Raw genomic sequence first — 25,243 nt, 5'->3', positions numbered from 1 at the left:
CAAAGCAATATAAAACCCGCCTCATGCCCAGAATTGGCAGAAGTTGCACTTATGTTATGAGTATGAAGTCGTGGAGATCAGACCTCATAACAATTCTGTATCGTGTTGTTCTTGAAACTTTAGCACTCGCTGTACAGATATAGTTTAACAAGTAAAGCAGATAGTAGACCAATAACATATTATTCTCATGTAAACCACGATGAACTACTAGGTGGAAAGCTAAAGCAACAACTAAGTGTCGTGTGCAGAAGTTGCAAAAAAGGAAAAATGGCGTTTAAACCGGTAATGATCCCATGCTAACTTAACACGGTGTAAAGATATCCAGGACCTAGATGACACCTCCTCATGATCCGGAAACGAACTGAATAAGATAATAGAAGTGCCATCTCATGAGAGCAGATTGCAAGTTTATATGTGGACGGTCCGCAAGGTAAAGCATTAAAAACTAGGAAAATTTAATGCTAAAGAAAAATAAAACAGCCAAGTACTTTATCGAGTCTTAAGCCAATAGGCAAGGTAAATAATACAAACTTGACAAATAAGTCAATGAATTGTCAATGAAATGCTAGTACTCAGCATATCAAACATGAAAAAGGTCTATGACATAACTGTGTATGCAAAATAAGCTGCAACAGCCTCCAATAGGAAGTCACCGTCTTCATCCGAAAACAGTTCAGCCATCCAATTTAAAAGCGGAAAAGAACATACGTGCTCTCCCAGCACCGGATCCTCTATCACCATCAGAGGACAGCTCGGTGGGTTTTCAAGAAAGCTCTGTTCCAAGAAAGACTGTGCTGCCGCCAGTAAATTCCAGGGACCAAGTAGTCCATGCATCAATGCCACAGCCATAATCCTTTCGCCAGGACAAACCAACTCGTGAGTAATGATAGGAGTCATCAGCTGATTAAAGTCGACGTCAGGAGAAACCGGTCCGCAGAGACACAAATCAATGGCCCAATCGAAATCACAGGTCAGGCAGTGAAATACAGGCTGGACACAGGTGAAGTAGGAGAACCGAAAAGATAATCCATATGCCGTGCTTAATATCGCCAACGGCATTGTGCCATAATATTCTAGCATGCGATTGCGGAACAGTGTCAGCAGCTGCAGGGTCGGAGGTTGCATAGGAGGGACATCCATATTTAAAAATGTAAAAAAGCACAAGAGCGTCCGCTGGTAATGCAAGTAAAAATGCCAATCCACGAACCAGAGTGCAGAAAATACAATGAAAGGAAGCAGGGATGACTCCAAAGATTTTCTCAAATGAAGTGACGAGCCCACTGGTAACAACTTTAAAAAAGTGCACCAGGGACTTTGTGGAGGATGCGTTAAAGATAGTCGGAAACATGTTGCTGAAATTGAAAGGCAAATGTTAATTGAAAAAGGTTTTGCACCTCTGTATGGGTGTTCGCTATGTGAAGTACGAAAGTTTCACGGGCCGAACTCAAGGCCACCTCTCTCTGAGACAAAAGAGCTCTTATTCTTGCCATGCCGTTGAAACGTGTCTCAAGGTTGGTATTTGTGGCCAGATTGAAAACTCCCTATGTTCATGTGTGGGAGGAAATAGAACATTTCTGCAGCAAATAACCCGTTCACTTACTGTTACGATAAAAGGAATACTTTTAATTAACTCAGAACAATCTTCATTATTGAGCATCAAATAACTACCATTTTCCAACAACTTGAACGTGGGGATGATAGCAGGAACTGGCGTGCCTTGCAACACGCAAGCCATATTTGGTCGGTGTTTGTTGCATGAACCGTGTAAATGTATGTGCCTACACATTAGTGAATGATCTGGCGTCTCAGTGCATTCCTCTCCATTCAGATAAACTTCTTGATCATCTTTGAAACATCTGTATGTGTATGGAAGCGACCAGACCTCATGAAGAAAAGCACTACCTAAAGGTTCATAACGACCTATTGGTATATATTTCATACAATTTGAAAACTTATATAAAGCAAAAGGCAGCGTTATTAAACCGTGGATAAGGCATGTTGCCAAAAAACCCGCAATCCTCTGCTGATGATGTCACTGAGCATGTCATGAATGATGTAATATGTGACATCATCAGCAGTGGATTACGGGTAATGGTATCTCTAGTTTACTCCCTTATAGCTGTCTTTCTTTTAACATAAGTGTCTGTTTCCTTCCCTTATACTTACTGTTTTTGGGTCGCTTCCGGTTCGCGTACCCGCGAGCGAACTGGGAAGCGAACTAAGAGAAATAGAGGTTGGCACAGTTCCAAATATTGTACCAATTTTTTAATAACGGGGAGGTAGTTCTGAAAAGAACTTTTTTTTTTATTTTTCTGAACATTTTTTTACTGTTTTTGAATTTTTCGGAACAGTTTTATATTTTTTTGGGTTTTTCTTGGAGGGGGCAATGAAAACGATTCATTGTAAAGGGCTCAACAGGAGCAACAAAACAAAAAAAAGAAGTATTTATTATTTTGGGCGTTTCGGACAAACTTGCATATGATAGTCAATAGCTCTGTTGATCAGAGTGATGCTTTTTTCTCCGTAGGAAATGAATCCATCGCAAAATGCGCAGATGTGTTTTACATCACCAAATCTCATTTGTATATTTGGCACCATATCCCTGCCCTCTGGTCCCGTTACTTCCGGTACAACAGATCTTCTGGCCATAATAGGGAGATTATCTAGGTCGTTCCGAAACTGTGCAGCACTGTAGTTGTTAGGATGCCACCTAGTCATATGGCGATGCATTGTGTAGTTTCCGAAACTGTATTTTTTGTCGGTCCCTCTGGACAGTCTATCTTGACATATAAGGCAAGTTACGTATCTTGCATTTACTTTTTTCTGACCTTTGGGAATTTTAAAAAATTGCCAAATGAAGTTTTCTTTCCGGTGAGACGTCCTGGGCTGCTCAGGCAAAAACTGCCTCTCTTCGTGCTCTTCCTCCTGTTCCTCTTCTTCTTCTTCTTGTTGAATTACAACTTGAGCAGGTGGTCCACTCTTCCTTGGATGTGGTGGAGGTGGTGGGGAAGCACCAGCTGAAGCTACTAAAGAAGCCATTGCTCAGTGATCACAAAGGGTCTTTCTCTCACAATGATGAAAGTCAGAGTGAGGAAAGAAGGAGGGATTTTCATCATTTGGGAAAAACAAGAGTTCTCAACCAATCAAAAGTGTTCATTTTAGATTATATGACCTAGTCTTACATCATTAGGAAACCAAAAGTGAAATGAACCAATGAAAAGTGTTATTACCAAGTCACATGACTTGCTGTGTTTACGTTAAGCGCTTTGCAGGGCCTCCCGGTTTGCTTCTAGAAACCTGCGCTTTGCGACTCGCTTCGCGTACCAGTTCGCTAACGTAGCACGTCATATGACGTATCACGCGACAACGTGAAACGTCATGCGGACGGGAGGCGTCACGATGTTGTTTTCTAACGCGGCACTTGCGGTAAAGAAACGTTTACCGGCTCGCGGTCTATTTCGCGGCATCAAGGTCAGCTAACGGGAAGCTTCCCGATTCGCGAAGCGGGAACGAAGAAAAAAAAATATTTGAAAAAAAAATTATTCATAAACATATAAAATATATTTTTGGATTTAAAGAAGAATACATTTTACAGCTACAGATATTAGCTGTTAAAAAACCAATGAAATTCACAGAAAAAACCATAGGTTATAGACCATATATAGTTAGGAATTAGCATTTACAAAACCTTGAAAATTCACTGAAAAAACCATAGGTTATAGACCATATATAGTTAGGAATTAGCATTTAAAAAACCTTATTTTACTCACACAAAACCATTGAAATTCCATATATAGTTAGTTGCACTAACTATATATCGCGCACCCGCAATCCACTGCTGATGATGTCACATATTACATCATTCATGACATGGTCAGTGACATCACTGATTACATCACTGATGACATCTCAAATGACATCACTGATGACATCACTGATGACAACATCCAGTGACTATGTTTCTGTAAAGTTAAAATATGTCTTACATATTGAAGAATGAGTGGATGTATAAGTGTCTGAATGAAGGTTTTAGTAGGTGCGTGATTGACTGTATGAGTGAGTGATTAAATGCGTCTTACTGAATGCACGGGTTAGTGACTAAACTGTCTGAAAGTGTGCATCAGTATGTCTGTTGTTGTGCAAGCTGCTGCATGTGTTGATCAGTAGCTATATAAGTAGCTATATGGGTTATTGATTGGTTGCACAAGTATTTGTATGGGAGACTGAGTGTGTGTATGGCTGGCTGGGAGGTGTGTGACTCTGTGCAGATCAATGTGTACTTGTATCAGTGATTCTATAAGAGAGTAACTATGTGTTAGTATATGTTTCAAAAATGTAAGGTGTTCTGTGTTTAACTGTATAGATGAGAAAATGGAAGTGTGATTGATTCTTTTCAGGACTGACTAGGTGTGTGAGTAACTCCATGGATGAGTGGCAGAGTGTGAGTGTCTGTATAGGTGTATGAGTGCATATGATAGTGTTGTAAAGATGAGTGATTGTATGTATGAATGATTGTATGAGTGAATGTGTGTGTAGACATAGGAATCAGTGAGTGCGTATGTAGTAACTAGTATTGGTGTGTCAATGGTTTCAAAAATGATACTCTCTATTTAACACTGGGTGTAACGGAGGTTATATTACAGTGTGAGGAGATGCATTGTATTATGACATGAATGATATCATCAGTGATGTGATCATTGATGTCAAGTGAGATGTCATCAGTGATGTCATTTGAGATGTCATCAGTGATGTCATCAGTGATGTCATTTGAGATGTCATCAGTGATGTAATCAGTGATGTCACTGACCATGTCATGAATGATGTAATATGTGACATCATCAGCAGTGGATTGCGGGTGCGCGATATATAGTTAGTGCAACTAACTATATATGGAATTTCAATGGTTTTGTGTGAGTAAAATAAGGTTTTTTAAATGCTAATTCCTAACTATATATGGTCTATAACCTATGGTTTTTTCAGTGAATATATATATATATATATTTTTTTTTACCCAATTTCTTCTTCACACTGAAGAAAACCGCACACCAAGGATTCAGCAAAATTTGTTTTTATTCTTCCAGTAGCAGTGCAAATTTCCACACCCAACCACCGGTTGGGTTTGGAAATTTGCACTGCTACTGGAAGAATAAATACAAATTTTGCTGAATCCATGGTGTGCGGTTTTCTTCAGTGTGAAGAAGAAATTGGGTAAAAAATATTTGCGAGGACTGGCCTGTCCTCTCAACCTACACCCGCTGTGAGACAGCGCGCTCTCCCTGAGGCCAAGTGGTGGTATATATATATATATATATATATATATTCACTGAAAAAACCATAGGTTATAGACCATATATAGTTAGGAATTAGCATTTAAAAAACCTTATTTTACTCACACAAAACCATTGAAATTCCATATATAGTTAGTTGCACTAACTATATATTGCGCACCCGCAATCCACTGCTGATGATGTCACATATTACATCATTCATGACATGGTCAGTGACATCACTGATGACAACATCCAGTGACTATGTTTCTGTAAAGTTAAAATATGTCTTACATATTGAAGAATGAGTGGATGTATAAGTGTCTGGACGAAGGATTTAGTAGGTGCATGACTGAATGTATGAGTGAGTGATTAAATGTGTCTCACTGAGTGCATGGGTTAGTGACTAAACTGTCTTAATTTGTGCATCATTATGTCTGTTGTTCTGTAAACTGCTGCATGTGTTGATCAGTAGCTATATGAGTAACTATATGGGTTATTGATTGATTGCCCAAGTATTTGCATGGGAGACTGAGTGTGTGTGTGGCTGGATGGGAGGTGTGTGACTCTGTACAGATCAATGTGTACTTGTATCAATGATTGTATAAGAGAGTAAGTATGTGTTAGTATATGGTTGAAAACGTAAGGTGCTCTATGTTTAACTGTATAGAGTAGAAAATGGAAGTGTGATTGATTCTTTACAGGACTGACTAGGTGTGTGAGTAACTCCATGGATGAGTGGCAGAGTGTGAGTGTCTGTATAGGTGTATGAGTGCATATGATTGTGTTGTAAACATGAGTGATTGTATGTATGAATGATTGTATGGGTGAATGAGTGAATGTGTGTGTAGACGTAGGAATCAGTGAGTACGTATGTAGTAACTAGTATTGGTGTGTCAATGGTTTCAAAAATTATACTCTGTTTTTAACACTGGGTGAAACAGAGGTTATATTAAAATGTGAGGAGATGCATTGTATTGTCACATGAATGATATCATCAGTGATGTGGTCATTGATGTCAAATGAGATGTCATCAGTGATGTCATTTGAGATGTCATCAGTGATGTCATCAGTGATGTCACTGACCATGTCATGAATGATGTAATATGTGACATCATCAGCAGTGGATTGCGGGTGCGCAATATATAGTTAGTGCAACTAACTATATATGGAATTTCAATGGTTTTGTGTGAGTAAAATAAGGTTTTTTAAATGCTAATTCCTAACTATATATGGTCTATAACCTATGGTTTTTTCAGTGAATTTTCAAGGTTTTGTAAATGCTAATTCCTAACTATATATGGTCTATAACCTATGGTTTTTTCAGTGAATTTCAATGGTTTTTTAATAGCAAATATCATAAGCTGTCGAATGTCAAGTACGTGGTAAGAATTTTTTTTTTCGTGTTTATGCACACTGATCTGCTTTGATTGCTGCCCCCCACCCCTCATTTCTATTAGGAGTACTCTCTCTTTGCAGATAGTGAAGGGTAGTTAACGCAGCCCTTTCCCCCTTTGTAATCCGTCGTGCCTGCTTCTCTCTCCATTTGATTGATTGTTCTCTTTGGTTCATTCTCTATTTACAAACAAGCACAGAGTCGCAATACTCTGTTTAGTCTTTGCAGATAGCGAAAAATCGTGTAAAAAAACAAAAGGAATCGAGCAAAATCAGTAGGCCACTAATGGGATCTCTTTTTGACCTCGCTAAAATAGAAACATTAGGAACAACCTGTTGAAAATAGCAATGCGTATGTACATAAGCGGCGTTCATTTGTGTTCACAGTACCCCTTGTTGATTGTTTCAATCGAGCATTGAATTGTTCGATGTTAATTCTCTTAAGGATCTTCTCTACCTGCAAACGAGGAAGAATAGGAATATTCTCTCTCCCTTTGCAGATAGTGAAGGGTAGGTAACGCAAGCCTTTAACACGTCGTACCTATTTCATTCCTCATTGATTGATTGATTGTCCGAACATTGACTGTTTGGGAATTAGTTCTTTTTGGAGGTATTCCCTGTTTGCAAATAAACGTAGGAAAATCTTTGCAAGTAGTGAAAGGGTACGTAATGCGGACCTTTCTCCCCCGTTGTAATCTATCATGCCTATCCCCACTGATTGATGCACCTGTTTCACCCGGACCATTTACTAGACATACGTCATCTGGCCCGACCAGAGAGCACCCCTAGTGAAAAGGACATATGCAATAATAACGAAGTGATCACTGTATCCTGTTAACAGAAACTTTAGCATGAAACAACCTGGAAAGAAAAGAATAGGAAAACGAAAATCAGTAGGCCACTGATGAACATGAACTTTTATTAAACAACGAACAAAGAAACGATAACATAACGTAATGATAAAACCTATTAATGTCCTAGAAACAAGAAAACGTTAAAATATGCCAGTGGTGAGAGACCAGAAAAACAGTAAGAGAAACCAAATCACCCCTCGCTGTCCCACCGCCTGCCACGCCAAAAAAATCGATAGACTAGGGAAAATGCAAGTCAGTAGAACATCCGCCCCCACTCTGGAAACTTCCAAGGTGGGGCAGGGTTCCGGCTACGCCCAGCCGGGAGCAGCCCATATAAGGCAGGTCCTGCTGCCACGCCTCGGCCAGGAGATCCTAACGTAGGGTGTAGCCGGAGGAGAGGCCGAGACCAACGGGACCCGGCCAGGGGATTGCCTTTACAACGCTGAACAGTTGCAGGGGGGGGGGAATGTCTCCTCGACCCTCCCCTCTCTCTCCCAGTCCGGCCGCGGTGGCCCTTGAGAGTTGCAGGTAGTCCCGCCACATGCTCTTCCGGTCCGGCCACCAACGGTCGGGGGGCCGAGGCCGACGGAATCCGGCTGCAGCCGATAAACCAAGAAACCCGTTCATGGGGCCAGAGCCAGGGGCGTCCGGCCGACATCCACCGGAAGCCCGGCCCGAAGACGGACGGGACACTTCTTTCTTTTATAATGGCTGCGACAACACTGGGGGGGGATGTCTTGCACATGCCTCCGACCCCCCCCCTCGTCCTCATCGCCTGGTCCGGCCATAACAAATCTCAAGCGAGACGCCGTGGGGTGCACTGGGAGGGAGAGACGGTGCGAACAGGCCTCTCCCGCCTCCCCAGTGTAGGCTTCCCAGCTGCACCCTCAGCGGTCCAGGCGCCCGGAAAAGAGTTCTTCCACTGTGGCCATGCTGCAACGTCTCGCCCGGCAGGGTGGAGCCCGTCCGTTCATTTGACCCCGCGATCGCCAGTAGCTACCGAACTCTCAAAATGGCGGTCGACCTGGCAAGAGCGGGCCCAGCATAAAGAAATGGCCCGGTCACTGGTTGACTCCACCACCGTAGTCCTCCACGACCTTGAAGATTCTAGAGGAGCCGCGGGAGTCTCCCACCCCCGATGGGGAATGACTGCCATGATCACCCGTGGAGTGACGAAACTGTATCCGCGGGACGTCGGTGCCAGCCTCACTTTGAATTACTAGAATCCTGCAGACCTCACTTCCGGTGAAAGCACAGTGTGACCCGGTAGGAAAAATTGTTGCACCCCCTCCCCTTTTTGACTGATAGTTCAAACCACCGATCCTTTCCTTTGCCCTTTTAACGGAACTTTGGACTGCCTCCCCCTCTTTTACATTTTCTAGAGAAAACAAAACATTAACCACTACATTAGCATAGCAGTTGACACCAGAACTGTTTTCAAATTGAAAACCAACAACATCTTCAACAGAATCCTTTTTGTTTCTGCTGTGACCCTGCTCCAGCACAGGCATTGTCCCCAGCAGTAATTCTGCAATGCCGGTAAGAATAGCTGTGGTGCCTACTGGACTCACTCACCCCCGCGGCGCCCCACGCCGTTATTTGCTGGGCGGCAACTTGCTAGACATCACCTTCGTGACATCCAGATTTCAGCGCGTTCTGCTGCCTTGGAACTATTCGCACAACAGACCGCTACTGACAAGAATATTTCATTATTGGTGCTGTCAATTTCAATAAATCTATTGGATAATTCAAAATAAATTGCCACGGTCTCTTCGTTGTTTAAATGTTTTTACTGTTTTTGTTTTGTTGTATATATTTATATGTTATTAAAGTTTTATATTCCTACTACTTTGTTGGAGTGCTATATATTTTTTATGTGACACATAATTGTAAAAACTTTGATGTACAAAGAGTCATTCCTGGAATCTTCCGCTTCAGGCTCGGTCCCCTCCCCAATCACAATACAGGATAGTTTTCAGATAGTAGGAACACGTGTGGTGTGACGGATCTCATCGGGTGTGGGCCTTGATCTACTATAACTCCTTTGAAGAGGGGTGATTCTTTACAGCTGGGGCCATAAACTACATCTGCAGGGCTAGCTGATAGCCTGGACAATCGGACACAGAGGAAGAGGAGTGTCACAGGGTGCGGTAGTGAATAGGGCGAAAGGGAGGTGTCGGGCGGGCACAGTGTGATTCTCAGGGAAGAGCAGCGCAGATGGGGGGAGGTTTATTGCCCATGCATAAGACAGAGAGCGGGGGTGACCAGTGCCTGGGGAAGATGCTTGCGAGGGTGAGGAGCCATGCTACGAATCGACAGCGTGCAGAGAGTGGGTCTGGTCAAGACATCTAAAATGGCTGCCGTGCACGACAAAAGTGTGGCATTTCAAAAAAGGCAAGATGGCGCAGACAATGTTTTTCAACACTTCCTCATTTCCTTCGAATCGAACGTTAACAGACGTTGGGGCATATTACCAAAGTTAAGCGATATTTATCGCTAACGATGCTTACCAACCAATTTTTTACCACTAAGCATCGTCAGAAATTATCGAAGATAAACCTTACTATTATCAAGGTTTATCGCAAATGCGATAATAAACGGCCGCAATGCATGAATATCGCTAAAAACTCAGCGATATTCATGCATTACCGAGCTAATACTCTTAGCCATGTTATCCACCTCCCATTGGATAACATGGCTAAGAACTGCTCAGGGCAGGTGTTACTTTTTGGAGATATTCGCGCTTAGCGCGAATATCTCCAAAAGTTGGTAATAGGAGATAGATATCTTGCATGTTGTAATGCAAGTTATTGTGGTATATGGAACTCATACCATAATCTCTCAGGAAAGCAGAAACTGATCCTTTTGGGACCGCCTAAAAAGGCCTAGGGGGTGAGGAGTACTCTACTTTGCCCCCTTTTCACGTTCCGAACTATTTTATTTTACTCTCTTCTGTAATTACACAAAATACCAGCGATAAGATGCATCGGAGACACACAGTGAGAGAAAGGAGGCCGGAGATGAAGAAGACATGTCAAATACACATTGGAGATAATATAGTGGCAGAAGGGAAGTAAATATGAGTAAACTTACCATGTAACATAAAAATGTTGCACTCTATACTATAAGTCTCATTTTATACTACAATCACTTCGCTACAACCTCATAAATTAAAAATAAAAATAAATAATGTCTCAAACAATTTTTGATTTCTAAATATAAATTTATTCTTCAAAATTTTCTAAATTTGAAACAACTAGTAACATGTCCTCATCAGTAATTTCCTCTTCAATCATCTCATCTGGAATCTCCTCATTAAAAGTCTGCAATGATGATTCTTGTAACTCTATGGTCTCCAAACACTCGATAAATTCGCCATCAAGAGATTGATCAAAAAAATCATTCAAGTCATCTCCTCCTTCTGACAATATTTCATTATTGGTGCTGTCCATTTCAATCAATGTAGTGGAATCATTCAAGTCATCTCCTCGTGACAATATTTCATTATTGGTGCTCTCAATTTCAATCAATGTAGTGGAATCATTCAAGTCATCTCCTCCTTGTGACAATATTTCATTATTGGTCCTGTCCATTTCAATCAATCTAATGGAATCATACAAGCCATCTCCTCCTTGTGACAATATTTCATTATTGGTGCTCTCAATTTCAATCAATGTAGTGGAATCATTCAAGTCATCTCCTTGTGACAATATTTCATTCTTGGTGCTGTCCATTTCAATCAATCTAATGGAATCATACAAGTCATGTCCTCCTTGTGACAATATTTCATTATTGGTGCTCTCAATTTCAATCAATGTAGTGGACAATTCAAAAGAAATTGCCACGGTCTCTTCATTGTGAGCCATTTTATTTTGAAATTGCTTGCTGTAAATTGCAGAAAAAAATAATCACTTTCATTTATCGTTTTTAGTAATACATAATATAAAACTAACTTCATCAAGTATTTAGTATAACAGAAGGACTGCAAATAAATAACAGAAAACATTTTTCAAATTATCTTCAAGTGTACAACATAGTTCCCCTTACAAATTAACAACTCACCTTTTTAAAAGTAGCAGAAGTGTTAGTACTGTGTAAATCAAACACCAGAAATTCACCACCAAAAATTCCTCACAAATGTACCTCAGACAGTAGTATCACAAAATGGCTGTGGTTTCCTCTCATTTGACATATATACATAACCAATTAACTTTCATCACACACAAATACAAAACCAAAGTAACATTTTAATTGGTTCTAAATTTCAACACTTTCAAATGTGTTTTCCCCATGCAATTTTCCATAGGACATTTACATACGTCTACAGCCTGAATGGCTGAACGGAATTACACCAAACTTGGCAAAATGGTACATCAAACCTAAGAGGTCAGGAAGGATCTACTATGCCCCCTTATGGTCATTTCCCCCTTCGCTTTGGCCTCCTCTTGTCTCTCAATCCTACCGAGAGACAAGATGGCGGCCGCTACGGACTGTTTGGAATGTTGACAGACGCCGGAGAACCAATCAGCTTCGCAAAGCTCCGTAACGCGAAAAGTACGCGAAGCGGAGCGCTGTTACAGATATATATCTTTTTTTGAACGTTAATTTCTCAAAATCCACTGGAGCACATATATTGAGACCTAGCAAAGGCACATCGGGCTACCAGTCCCTAATATTTTGCCAAGTTTCGTGCAAATCCATTCAGGTGTTCGATTATTATTATTATTATTTTTTTTTGCCCCGCGGGGCCCTTTTAAAACCTCCACATCAAACCTAGGGGGTCAGCGAGGATCTACTATTCCCCCTTATGGTCATTTGCCCCTTCGCTTTGGCCTCCTCTTGTCTCTCGATCCTACCGAGAGACAAGATGGCGGCCGCTACGGACTGTTTGGAATGTTGACAGACGCCGGAGAACCAATCAGCTTCGCTTCACAAAGCTCCGTTGCGCGAAAAGTACGCGTCCTAGGACGCTGCCCGGTCCGCTGTTACAGATATATATCTTTTTTTAAACGTTAATTTCTCAAAATCCACTGGAGCACATATATTGAGACCTACAAAAGGCACATCGGGCTACCAGTCCCTACAATTTTGCCAAGTTTCGTGCAAATCCATTCAGCCGTTCGGGCTAAAAGTGAGGCCAACCGCCCTATGGAAAACTCAATGTTAAAAACACGTTTTGGGACCCCCCTTTTTTCTCGGCCCCCCCTTGACGAACCCCCCCCAAATTTTCAAGGGCTGCTCAGAAACAAAATGTGCCATTTTCCTGAAAATTTCAGCCAATTCCGTCCACAAACGCCAAAGTTATTAGACATAGAATTTTCAAAAAACCCATAGAGAAAAAATCCTAACTATATATACCTACTGGCGACCGCCAGTAGGTAATATATATATATATATATATATATATATATATATATATATATATATATATATTAGTTGATGACTGAAGGTACTGTAAAACGTTCTAATAGAGTTTTTGGTCTGGTATATTTTCCCCATCATGCTGTAAATTGGTTGGGATATTTACATTGTATCCGTGAATTTAATTGCAGATTTTTATTTTAACAAGGCAAGTCTAAAAATTGATATCTTAGTTCCTCATTCTACATGTGACATGTTTTGCTTTTCCCACAGCATGGCAAAGTCCTTTCGTGAGAACTTCATCAGTCCAAATACATTTTCTACAAATGCGACAAAACTGCTCTGTGCATGGGACTTCAGCGTAACCCATGAAAAGGCAATCAAAGAAAGGCAGACAAACCTCAGCACTCAAATAAAGGTAATGTAAAGCTTCATGTTCAATCCAATTGTGAATGAAAGAATAGATGAACAATAAGCTTCTAAAGAGCATTGTTACCTGACAGTGTCCTGTGCATTGATGAATCATGCAATAAAAATGTAGAAATGCAATCTTAAGGGAACATTATATGGTCTCCAGTGATCATTTTGACATCATGATGGCAAAATTAAGCTATAGTGTGTTAAAATGATGGGTTGTAGTAAAAACATGGATGGCAAAATAGTCTTCTCATGACCCAAATCTTCAGATAATCATAGTGATTACTCACTATTGCCTTCACTTATCCCATATACTCCACAATTCTATAGGGATGTAATTCAATCTATTCATATGTACAGGACAGGATGTTGCCATTGCATTGTCATATGCAGACAGTATCTGTCATGATACCGCCTTCTAGTCACAAAATTGCATAATACAAAAAAACCTCAAAAATGTAGTGCCGTATATGAAGAAACATTCTGTACAAGGCAAAATCTATCACCTAATAATCAATGACATTTCACCTCGAAATTGTAACACAACAAGCTTAGAATCCAACTACAAAAAACACTCCTTTTCAACCGTATCATGCTTGTACAATTTATCAGACCCTCAGCTTCAACAGTTGTCTTCACTTTCTTGGCAACATCATTGAGTTTCTCATAACACTCGAGAGTGTCACAAATATGTCTCAAATTTTAACAAAATAAACACAAGCCACTTTCAAAGCCCAACCAGGTCAGACTTATCCTGGTAGAACATCATGTCTCATATTAGTGAGAAAGAAACTGTTCCAGTGCTTAAATATGAGTTGGTGTCCAATGTCCTGAACCATGTTACCAATCTTCAACATTAAAATTAATGATTTTCAACCAGATTCTTGCTCAAATCCTCCAAAAGAGATCTTGTTGTTTGCTTCTCATTGCATTAAAGTGTGCTTGATTCAAAGTAATAGTTGTTGCAAAAGGTTCGTTTTTTCAAATAAAATACAAGGAAATCCATATTAAACGTGTTTCTTTTTTCTGTCACTATCCATCCCTACAATGAGCTCATTACGCAAATAGCTTTAATTGCACAATACCTTTGGTAAATGTTTAGTTTTAAAAAACAAAATAACTGTCAGGGTCCAACGATATTTGCGGTTTATCATTGGTGCTGCTCACATCTAGTACTGCTCACTGAAAGAGCCCATGTGTCTCTATCGTGCTGTCTTTATAGCTGACATAGGTCTTATGTCAACCCTGTTGCTTTGTGCATCATTGCATTGACCGGGACTAGATTTACTCAGCTCATTAGAAATAACAATGCATGCTTTGCATTTTGCTCATTTGTTTCAAAATGTTTTCCACATGTATTTAGAAATTAAATGACCCTCACTTGTTCCATGTATAGTAACAACAGCTAGTCTAGTGCCCTATTCCTGTGCATTCTGGTATTTGTAGTCTAGAACGTATAACAGAACGCAAACTACAAGCACCACAGTTGTATGTTAAAACACAAATTGATAGATTATTTGCCTGACACGGATACAATTGAGAGCTCCTATTTGCTTGGGCTAGGGTTCTTACTCTAAATCCAAATCTGGCCCAGTGAGTGCCAATCCAGCCAGCCACTGGTTAGTGCCACAACGCTGAATCACTCACCAGGAGAAGCACTGACAGTCCAGCGTTGGCCAGTCCCATCTTGCCCTAGATCAGCCAATGATAGTCTGAGGGTGTGGCAGTACCTAGGAGAAGTGCCAATATCACCACTACCGCTTTGTTGTGATAAAAGTGCCACTTATGAAATAGACGTCTCCTTTCGCCTCACACTAGTAATTATACTGTTCTTTAATGCAAAAAGATTGGCTACAACTCTTTAAGTCCAGTGGTCTGAAATGAACTCTGGGGAAAGCACCTCCTTAAATTAAGCACTGCCCTGCCAATTGACCCTTTGACTATTTTGCATGCTTGTACTCATAGTTGTTACCTACTAATCAGTTGATTCTTCTCTGGTGGAAGAATTAGATTTTGCATTTTCCTATAAAAATAAATGCAACTATTACTCACTAGTAATCTTCATTAGTTCAAGTCAGGGTCTTTTTAGTCATAGTCCTTCCTTTAAGAAGGGAGTCCTCACCCGAGAGACAGGCCTCGATCAGCCTTCCATCCCCTTTTGTTTTAAAGTTTTCCTTTATTGAAATTTTCCCTCTAGTCCGTTTCCTATTTTCATAACAGATTACCCTGTAGGAGGTCCACATAAAAACTCAAAATTATTTACATATGGTTAAAAGCAAATTGTAATTCACAATTTTGAATATATAATACATTCAAACCATTACATTAAAAGATCAAACAATCGTAAGGGAAATCTAAGGTGCAAAATCCAAGGGGCAATAAAAGCAGTTTCGAAGCTAGCAGCAATACGAAGTAGTACCAAAACAGTACCTAAAGTGTCTTTCATGCCATCGAGGCATAGATTAAAAGCAACTTAGTAACAACAGCATAATAAAAATGTCCTTAATACAACATAAAAAAGTCCTTTAAAAAGTTAAAAATTCTCTTCAAAACATTTCATTCAGAGGTACATACATTGACTGTAATAATGCAGAGGTTGAAAGAATAGACAACTGTAAACATATCAGCCTCAGCCATTTCCACCAGCACAGTTAAAAAACAGGGCAAATAAATTAAACATGGTTTAAAGCTTGAATACAATTTTTGTACAAGTTGCAAGTCACAGAAGTACCATACCATTTGGCTAAGAGTGTATTTAAAGGTAACATATCTTGTCTTAGGAGTAACCAGAAGCACCGCACTCCATGTAGCTGGTTCCAAGAAATATAAAGGTGTGCATCATTTATCACACAGGAATTAATAGTCAGATTATAACCTCTCTTTGATATACAGGTCTTCATGTCCATGTGAAAGCTCAGGTACCAAAAGGCTTGTTTTAAGGTAACTTTTAATTGCTGTGGTGATAGAGAAAAAAACGAAGGAAGATCTAAGTGCAGTAAATCTACTGTCCCAGCGAAATTCTTATAGATTAATACATTTTCTTTTGGGCCATCTAGTATATCTTTTCATAACCCAAACTAAGGGGGTCATTAGGATGGCGGGCGGTCGGATGGCGGGCGGACTTTGCCCGCCCGCCATCCTCCCGGGGATTGGGACCGCCCGGCGTAAGGGCGGGGGTCCCGTGGGGGAAATTAGGATGCGCCTGCCACAGTGGCGGGTGCATCCCGCATTTTTAACATTGCGGCAGGCGGTACTGAAAGCACCACCAGCCGCAATGTTAAAAATGCATGGCATGCATTTGCATACACAAAGCTGCAGGCACCGCGTGGTGCCTGGCGCATTGTGTATGCAAATGCAGGGGGGTACCACAGGTACCCCCCATGTGCACCCCCCACCTCCCCTTCACCATGAGGGCCCGCAGGGGCACCCAAAGTAAAGACCGCCTGCCTTTCCGTGGCGGCATTGCCGCCACGGAAAGGCATCTCCCAAAGCCCATCCTAATATGGCTGGAGGTGTCTGATAGACACCGCCACCATATAAACCCTTTTCTGCCCGGCCGCAAGGCGACCGGGGCGGAAAAGCGGCGGACGATGTTTCCGTCCGCCGCGGTCCCCCCGCCATAGTAATATGGCAGGGGTAATGGGTGGCGGGCGGGCAAGGATGTCGGGCCGCATGGTGGTGGCGAGCCGCCCAACATCCTAATGGGCCCCTAAGTGTGCTATGATTGCTCTTTGTAAGACTCACTGTCTAATGTACATCTTTTAAAAGGCCCTGCAAAAAAGCACTTCTCAGCCCAAATTCAAACCTTAAAGCAAACACAGAAAAAACCTGGATTAACTGATGCCAAACTTCTAAGAACCCGACCTTCTATTGTATTTAAGAAACCCCATTTCAAAACATCAATCAATTTTATGCCATATAATAGAGAAGCTGGACTTTTAGTGCAATAGGCCTTCTTTAAAGATGCAAAATGCCTTCTCCCTGTTGCCCCATAGAGGGACCCCAGGCATTTAGCCTGAGAAACAGCTTTGCACATATTATTTTCTATATGGGCTTTTCACTAAATTTCAACACACTATCTTCTCCAAAAAGGTATACTTCCAATTTTTGACCACCCAGATGCCATACCATATTGCCATACTTCAACTTTCTCTTCCCATGGACAAACATAAGTTTACTATTAGATACGTTGATCTTTAAATGACGAGCCCCTACAAATTGTTGAAGAGCCTGCAGATGGCTATTTAAATCCTTCGAAGGAGGCAAACCCCTTTCACCACCCAGAAGAGCTCGGCACCAAGTATCACTATGAAAGACCCGAGCTAAGCGTAAAAGGGTACCTGGCATACCCACATTTAAAAGCTTACTCCACAGCAAAGGACAGTCTACTTTGTCAAATGCCATGAAAAAAGCAATAAAAGCCATATATACCATACCCCCTCTAACTTGGACATATTTCTAAATTATTGCCTGAAGGGCAGTCATATTGACAATCGTTCCATACTTGCTCCTAAACCTGGTTTGCTCCATTGGAATAATATTATGATCTTCCGCCTAATTTGGGTCAGCAAGTATTTAGCAAAGACTTTACCCACCGCATCAAGAAGGGAAATCTGCCGAAAGCTTTCAGGTAAATTACGGTCTCCCTTCCTAAAAGTGGGACTATGACACTCCTCTTCTGGGAGGGAGGGACTTCTTTAATTTCATAACGAGCTTTAAAATATGGGTTTCAAATTTGACCCCAGAGGAAGCCATTTGAATTGATAACTTATATTTCACTCTCTTATTAGTTCTTATTTTTGGTGGAACATGGTTGGGGGTATCCATATAGCTTCATCTTTTTCCCTGTCTTGCGTCTGTTCTAGGGCAAAATTAAATATGTTTCTGTTCAAATACCCAACCAGAATTATATAAGAGGGCATCAAAAAAAGACCCAGGGGAACGTAAATATTTATCAGTATTAGCAGGGGAGTTCTCTGCGGATTGCCATGATTATATGGAGTTACAACTAAGAAATAGTTACTTGGGTCTTTATAACATTCATAGCTCCACTCAATTTTGCAAAGAACCTGGGCATCAAGATAGATAACAAACTATCCATGGAGGAACAGGTCAAGTCGATATCAGGTGCCTGCTTCGGCACCATGAGAATGCTTAGGAAGGGCTTTCTGTGGATCCCTCTGTCAGCGAGGAAGACCCTTATCCGGTCACTCCTGGTGAGTCGGCTGGACTATGGAAACTCTCTGCTGGTGGGAGCAAGGGAAGACCTTTTATCTCGACTACAGGTAGTGCAGAACACCGCGGCCCGGCTTGCCCTCAACAAACCGGCAAGAACTCCATCAGCCCCTCTGCTGCACCAGCTACATTGGCTCCCGGTGAGGAAGAGAGCTATCTTTAAGATGCTCTGCATAACCTTCAGATCTCTACTGGGAAAGGGCCCTGTCTACCTTAGGAACAAAACCAGATGGTATCGGCCAGCCCGACAACTGAGATCTAGTAACTCCATCTTTTTGTGTACCCAGAAAAAACGGAAGGCACGTTTGGGAGGTAGAGCCTTCTCCTACCTGGCAGCTAACCACTGGAATATGCACCCACAAAACCTCAGGTCCTGCAAGGATCTAATCAATTTTAAAAAACTGCTGAAGACATGGCTCTTTTAAACTCATTTCCTCTTGATCTTTCTCATTGTATAGCACCGAGAGATCCTTTTGGGGATGATTGGTTTGCGCTCTATAAATCCACAAAATAAATAAATACATTTTATTAGATAGCAAACATGCCTCCTCTACCTTTGCGTGTCACCTTCTTGAGGGTTTTAGTTTACAATTTAAAGTGATATAATCATCGCAAACCATTTTCTCTACACACCAAGTCTTCTGGAACCACATCTGCTTCAAATGAACTTTAAATAGTACCATTTCTGCCTCCTATTCTTTAATCCTGTGGCATTCCAGGATATGATTTCTAACTCATTGCAAAATAAATTGGGCATAACAAGTTACTACTCGGAGACACACTGGATAGAGTTCCAGGTAACCAATTCCATTTAGAGGGCTCATCTTTAGAAATTCGTTGAGTAAGGTGAGTGGAAGATTCTCTAACAGATGCTTGTCTGCCATATTTATCAAAATGGATTTTAATCTCCTTTACATCAGTCATAGACCACCCTCTAAAAGAGACTGAGATGGAAATGTTTTGTCCACTATGCACAATCCCACCTCTTCTAGAATTAGAATAACCTCAATCCCTTAGTTTGCTGGTCTTCAGACAAGCTTAATATCAAATTTGCCGTAAGTTTGGAATAAAAGATTACTCTTGATTTAAAACCAACTTCAGAGGGTAAAAGGGAGACAAAATCAATATCATTACATTCGATAAGCTTCAAATTGTCAGTCTCAGAAATACATTAAAGGAACAAGGACCTATTTAAAATTATAACTGCACCAATTAAAGGGATAAAATCTAGCCTATAGGTTTCCATTTTACATTATAAAGGGTTAGACCCTCTAACACCGAGGGGCCTCCCTTTATAACAATATTTTGGAAGGGCACGGCCATTAGGTTAAACAGTGAAGGAATAAAAGGCTGCATCCTGTGTTCATCTACTATAACTTCTACAGGCCCCTCAGCCATTACATTTAGGGGTCTACTATCGGGGACCATAACTTGATTAGACACTTGCTGGAGTCAAGTTGAGCCCTCTGCACTAAACAAAACATGCACATCCTCTCTAAAATGTAATCTCCTTCGCCTCCTCTTAGTGAATCTTCTTCTTTCCCCTTCGCTTTCCCCCCACTCTACCATTTTTGCAGTGGAACACTTAAGACACCATTGTTTACTTCCTGCTTAGGCAGGGGTTTAAAGATTGAAAACACATCTTGTTCGACACCCTGAGAGTTTCCTTGTTTCTTTGTATTAGAAGTAGCTTTAAAAATACATTTTATAGCTTCAACTGGGCTCACTGTGTGTAAGACTTTTTACTAAACTTTTTACACTGTGGTTGTACAGTCTGAGAACAAAAGTCAGTTTGACAATCAACCATCATCTGGTCACACACATTATTGTACCTCGAGACCTCTTCTCTTTCCACTGGAACTCCGAGAACAGTATCCTTATCTTTTTTATTGCTTACCAGCTCCCTTAATAATTTTGTTACTGTTTCAAGGACACAATCAGAGTCACCCACACATTTTTTTAACAGCTTAAGAATAGAGGATATTAACCTTTCTAAGCACACTAAGGCAGCTGATACTTAAACCTCTTCATTAGGAGCATGACAAAGTTGAATACCACTTGCATCAAGGTAAGGGCTTGCAGAGAAGTTGGATAACAAGGAGGAATTATTTGACGGTGTACTACTAAAGAGTTTCAAACCCATAGGGCCCACCACAGAGGGAGTACATACGGACTCCAAAATCTTGCTTTTATCCTGCAGCCAATATTTTCTACATAGGTCTATGTCCAGTAAAGTAAAATTCTCCTCCTGTACAGTTGCCCCTGTTGGAGAACAGTTTTTGTTGGAGCGATTGCATGGGAAGAATCGGGTTCTGTCCCAGAAGCATATACAGGGGGACCTGAGGTGGTCAAGTGGGGAGATACACCAGTGTGGGTAACTTTGATAGATCCTCGGAACACTATTTATTGTCATTTTAAGTAAAAAACTCTTCCCCCTTATCACCAGAAACCCCAGGTCCAATGATATACAATTTAGCATTTAAATTTTGCTCCCCAATAGTTTCCATGTACGCATCAACTCTTCTTGTGGTGGTTTTTCCTTGTCCCACAAGCTGAAGATCTGGGTCCTTCCTTCCAGCATCGTTACAGGACCATCTTTGTTCTGGGGTCGATTAGATTTAGTCTTTGAACAGGCCCTACCCTGAATTAAGCGGCCCGATCTCAGCTATTAATCTTTTAGAACTTCACAAACTAGGGACTCTGCCTTTTTCTTAGCAATGTCTCCTTGAGATTTGATATTGGGATCCCCCAGGAGAGACTCAAGTCTGCTAGCCAAGTGAGTACAAGTAATCTGCTAGAGGTTCACTGGAACAAAGTGTTTTTGGAGATACGTTCTTGGGTCCATAACCAGTTTAAGATTTTAAATGATCCGTTTTCCCAGATGCTAATCTGAGCTGCATTTGGGTGAAAAGTGAGTGGGCGTGCCAATGCCCCATAAGCCGCAGCTGGACGTACCCAGTCTGCCCCTATGCCACAGCACCTAAAACTGTGCATTCGACTAACCCTTATTGCAATCCTAATTTTTGCATTCAAAGTATGCCAAGCTGACTTTGTCCCCCACTACCCGTGCCTCTTGCCACTTGCCTTTCATTATTATTTTTCCTACTCCTCCAACTTCAGGTAGAAAAATGTCATCAAACTGCCAACATCCAGCAGCTGAGATGGGCATCTATAGGAGTGAAGGAATCTTCAAAAGATGTCTTCAAGATTCCAGGAAAGAGTTAAAGGGCCAAATAGTAGTGGGGGGAGTCGACCTCCGTGGCCCAGTGTGCGGTTGCTGCTACAATGACCTCACTGCCTCAAGGCCAAACAAAGCGTGCTGCAGCGTGACAGCAGGTGTTTAGAAATCTAGGGGGCCTTCAACTTCACTAGAAACACGGTTCACCACCACCCTCTGGTAAAAGCGGACCATGGCTGCAACAGAGCCGGCGTCTGCAGCCAGACCTTTGGTGCTCTGAGGTCAGCCGGGCTAAGTCCATCTGCCCGTCATAGGACGGCAAAATAGGGCTGAAAATATAATTGTCAGTGATGGTGCTGCTTCTACACGTCCCCCCCGAACACAGGGGTCGTGTTGCAGGGGGCACAAGCACACCAGTGCACACCAGTGCTGGGCCCCATGCTGGTGAACAACAAACAGAGATCTGGGCTATAGGTCGAAGGCAGCGGTCTCTAGGGGTAAGCAATGAGCAGTGATCAGCGTCCGGAAGTAATCAGATTATATTTATTTCAGCTGTGAACTCTAAAAAGAATTTTACATTTGTTCTCCTTTTCTCAAAAAAATGGCTATTATATGTGTTTATGTATATGCATGACTAGAGTATTGTAACGCCTGATACCTAGGGCTCTCAGATTATCTGCTCAGTAGGTTACAGGTAGTTCAAATTTACGGAACCAGGTTCATTTTAGGCCTGGGAGGTAGAGATCCTATTTCACAGGCCCTTGAGTTGTTACATTGGCTACCGGTAAATAAAGGAGTTTATATTTTATTTATTTCATTTCTTTTTTTGTGTTTTATATAGCATGAACAACACCTAGTTGGGTATCAGAGCGCTTTACAAGAACAACGCATATTGGTAGTGCACATGGAAAACAATATAACCCCCCCATCCCCCCCCTCCACCCCCCCAAGATATTGGTAAGATCCAATCAGGTGATAGAGCACTTCATAGCAACATGAAAAGTAGTTACAGTACAAACGATAAACAATAGAAGTCAACAGGGATTGGTCAAATAGCCAAAATTACATAATCAGGTAATAGGATGGCGAGGTAGGGCAAATCGTCACTTGTAAGTAATGGAGTGGGAAAACTCCAATGTATGTCATGATGCTCTCTGATAAGCAGGGAATGGCAACATGCTTGAGAATGGGGGAAGTAAAGTTTCAAAGTGAGAGGAAGCTATTTGATAGCAGAAGCTTTACTTCTTTTTTAAAGAAGTAAGTAGAAGGGTTGGACCCGATAGAGTTAGTGTCTGTGACAAGTAAGTGGTAGTGTTGTGGTGAAGAGCTTTATGTGTCAAGCAGGCAATTTTGAAATGGATCAAATGGGAGCCAATTCAATGATAGGACATCAGGGAGGATATGATCCCTTTTTTTAGCCAGTGACAAGCCTTGCTGCCTCATTCAGGGTGGCCTTCAGTGGTGCAAGTTTAATTTCTGGAAGACCCACAAGGTTTTAAGATCAGCCATTGGAAGGAAAGATTTTAGTTTCCTTAGTGCTTGAAGTTGATAGTTAGCTCCTCTGGTGCAGGCACTGATGTGATTTTTCATGGAAAGGTTATTGTCAAGAATTATTTCTAAAGATTTAGCTGAATCAAAAATATGTGGGGTGCAGTTCAAGGCAGTAGCCAGTCTTTGATCCTAGTGGTGATGTTGGGTGGTAAGATCAGTAAGAATTTATTTTTTGTGCATTACGAGTCAGCCAGTTTTGTCAGTGTGTTAATGTCTTCGGGAGAGGTAATTTTCAAGTAGAATTTAGTATTTTCTGCATGCAGTCAGTCGGAGATGTGTGAGAGTTTGAGGTTTTTGTTTAGGGCTCAGTGTACATGTTAAACAGAGTAGGAGATGGAGTAGAACCTTGAGGTATGCCCTACATGACAGAAGATTGATCGGATAAAGCGTGGGTTTTTAAGAATGCGCTGTTCTTTAGGAATGAAGAGAACCTTTTAATACAGTACCGGAGAGTCCTATCCTGTGTTCTAATAGGTTAAGAAGATTCTCATGATGCCTGCTACATACAACAGCCAGAGCTCCCATAGTATTTTGAAAGATTGTTTCAGGTGGCACCAGCCTACTTGTGTGCTGTGGTCAGCTTCTAAAGCTCGACTTACAATACCAAAGTTGTATTCTCTCCACACTGGTAGGCTGCGCCTTCTCTGCTGCTGCAGCTAACAGATGCAACTAGATGCAAATTCATCTTAGGAGAGAAAGCAAACTAAAGTTAAGGGAAGCTTTAAAACAAGGATTCTACCTCTAGAATAACCTTTTTGACTGTGTAAAAATGTCCATTTGTCCTTTTAGTGAACTTGCTTTTTATGAATGCCCCAGTCCACCTATTTATGAGATCCTTTAGTGCAAATATACCCTGGATAGGGTGATGGTTTGGGCTTTACAAGTACTAAATAAATGGAAAATATAGAGAACCAAGGAAAAAACCTTTGATTATTGGAGAATGACAGTCGTAAATATGAGGCTACCTATCCTCTAATTTATAAGCCACATTTGCAAGCAGATCACTCCACACTGCCAGGTAAACTGCAGCATTCTGATAAATTCTGCAATAAAAGAACAACCTCTAAAATGAATGAAACCATAACGGCCAAGAAGAACTAGGTATGCTTACCTATCAATGTATTGCTTTTGGAGTAGAGAATGCAGTGAAAATCTTTTTTGTAAAATGAAATCCCATAATTTATATCTTTTTACATGCTTAGTTCCAATAGCTATTTTCTGCTTATATTACAACGAGAAACACTTTCCTGGTCAGGGATCCGAGTGGCAAGTTCACTCCTTGTTGTGTGCTTCCTTGTTTTCTCTCAAAAGAGACTAGAAGAGGGCTTCCACAAGGCCAAACTTTATCTACAAGGACAGATGAGCATAGTGGTGTGTACACTCTACCCTTACACATCTTTTATTTTTTCGGTTACCCTCTGACCTTAACCTTTTTATCTAGAGATCCATCACCCAGTTGGTATACATGCTAGCCACATTGCGAGATCCTAGGAAGAACCCAAGTGATTCCAGTGTGTAATCTGATGCCTGTGGTCTCGCACTCAACTTGTTCCCATGGATTTCACATGCACAAACACCACTTCATCACCAAGGCCAAAACCCTCTGAGTGTGGAGCTGTTGGCCTGGAGTTACTAGGTCTCCCTCATCATGAGTTAGCCACAGTTTAAGGGATAGATAGACAATAACACTAAACTATGATAAAAATATGTTCCCTATATTCATCCTGCAAATACTGATGTAGGAGACACTTTGTATTTGTTTGAACACACAAGTTCATTGCTTTACATTTTACTTCTGTGTGTCTTTTTAATATTGGTTACTGGCTCTCACAGTCAGTGGGATCATGAGCAGCAAAGGTATAATTAAAGTGCTTTATACATAAACAAAACTCCCAACTCCGGGTAGACAGTCAAATCTTTATTGCAACTGGGATATTTTGGCTGCACTGTACTTCAACTCAACCACACCATCTCCTTGAGCTGGG

The 25,243-nt window shown here is 41.2% G+C and overlaps 1 protein-coding gene across 2 annotated transcripts in view; it reads left to right on the top strand.

Moving 5' to 3' along the window:
- The window catches only part of TMC5 (transmembrane channel like 5), a 571,516-nt gene that overhangs the window by 293,546 nt on the left and 252,727 nt on the right, over positions 1-25,243 (top strand). For both annotated transcript variants that reach the window (XM_078665241.1, XM_078665242.1), the window contains exon 10: positions 13,151-13,295. In XM_078665241.1, the coding sequence (XP_078521367.1) occupies positions 13,151-13,295 (145 nt within the window). The remainder of the gene's footprint in view (positions 1-13,150; positions 13,296-25,243) is intronic.

Source organism: Lissotriton helveticus, chromosome 10 (genome assembly GCF_964261635.1).
Source record: "Lissotriton helveticus chromosome 10, aLisHel1.1, whole genome shotgun sequence".
In the NCBI taxonomy this organism is placed as follows: domain Eukaryota; kingdom Metazoa; phylum Chordata; class Amphibia; order Caudata; family Salamandridae; genus Lissotriton; species Lissotriton helveticus.
Note: the sequence above shows the minus strand (reverse complement) of the source record. Positions and strands in the feature narration are given on the sequence as shown.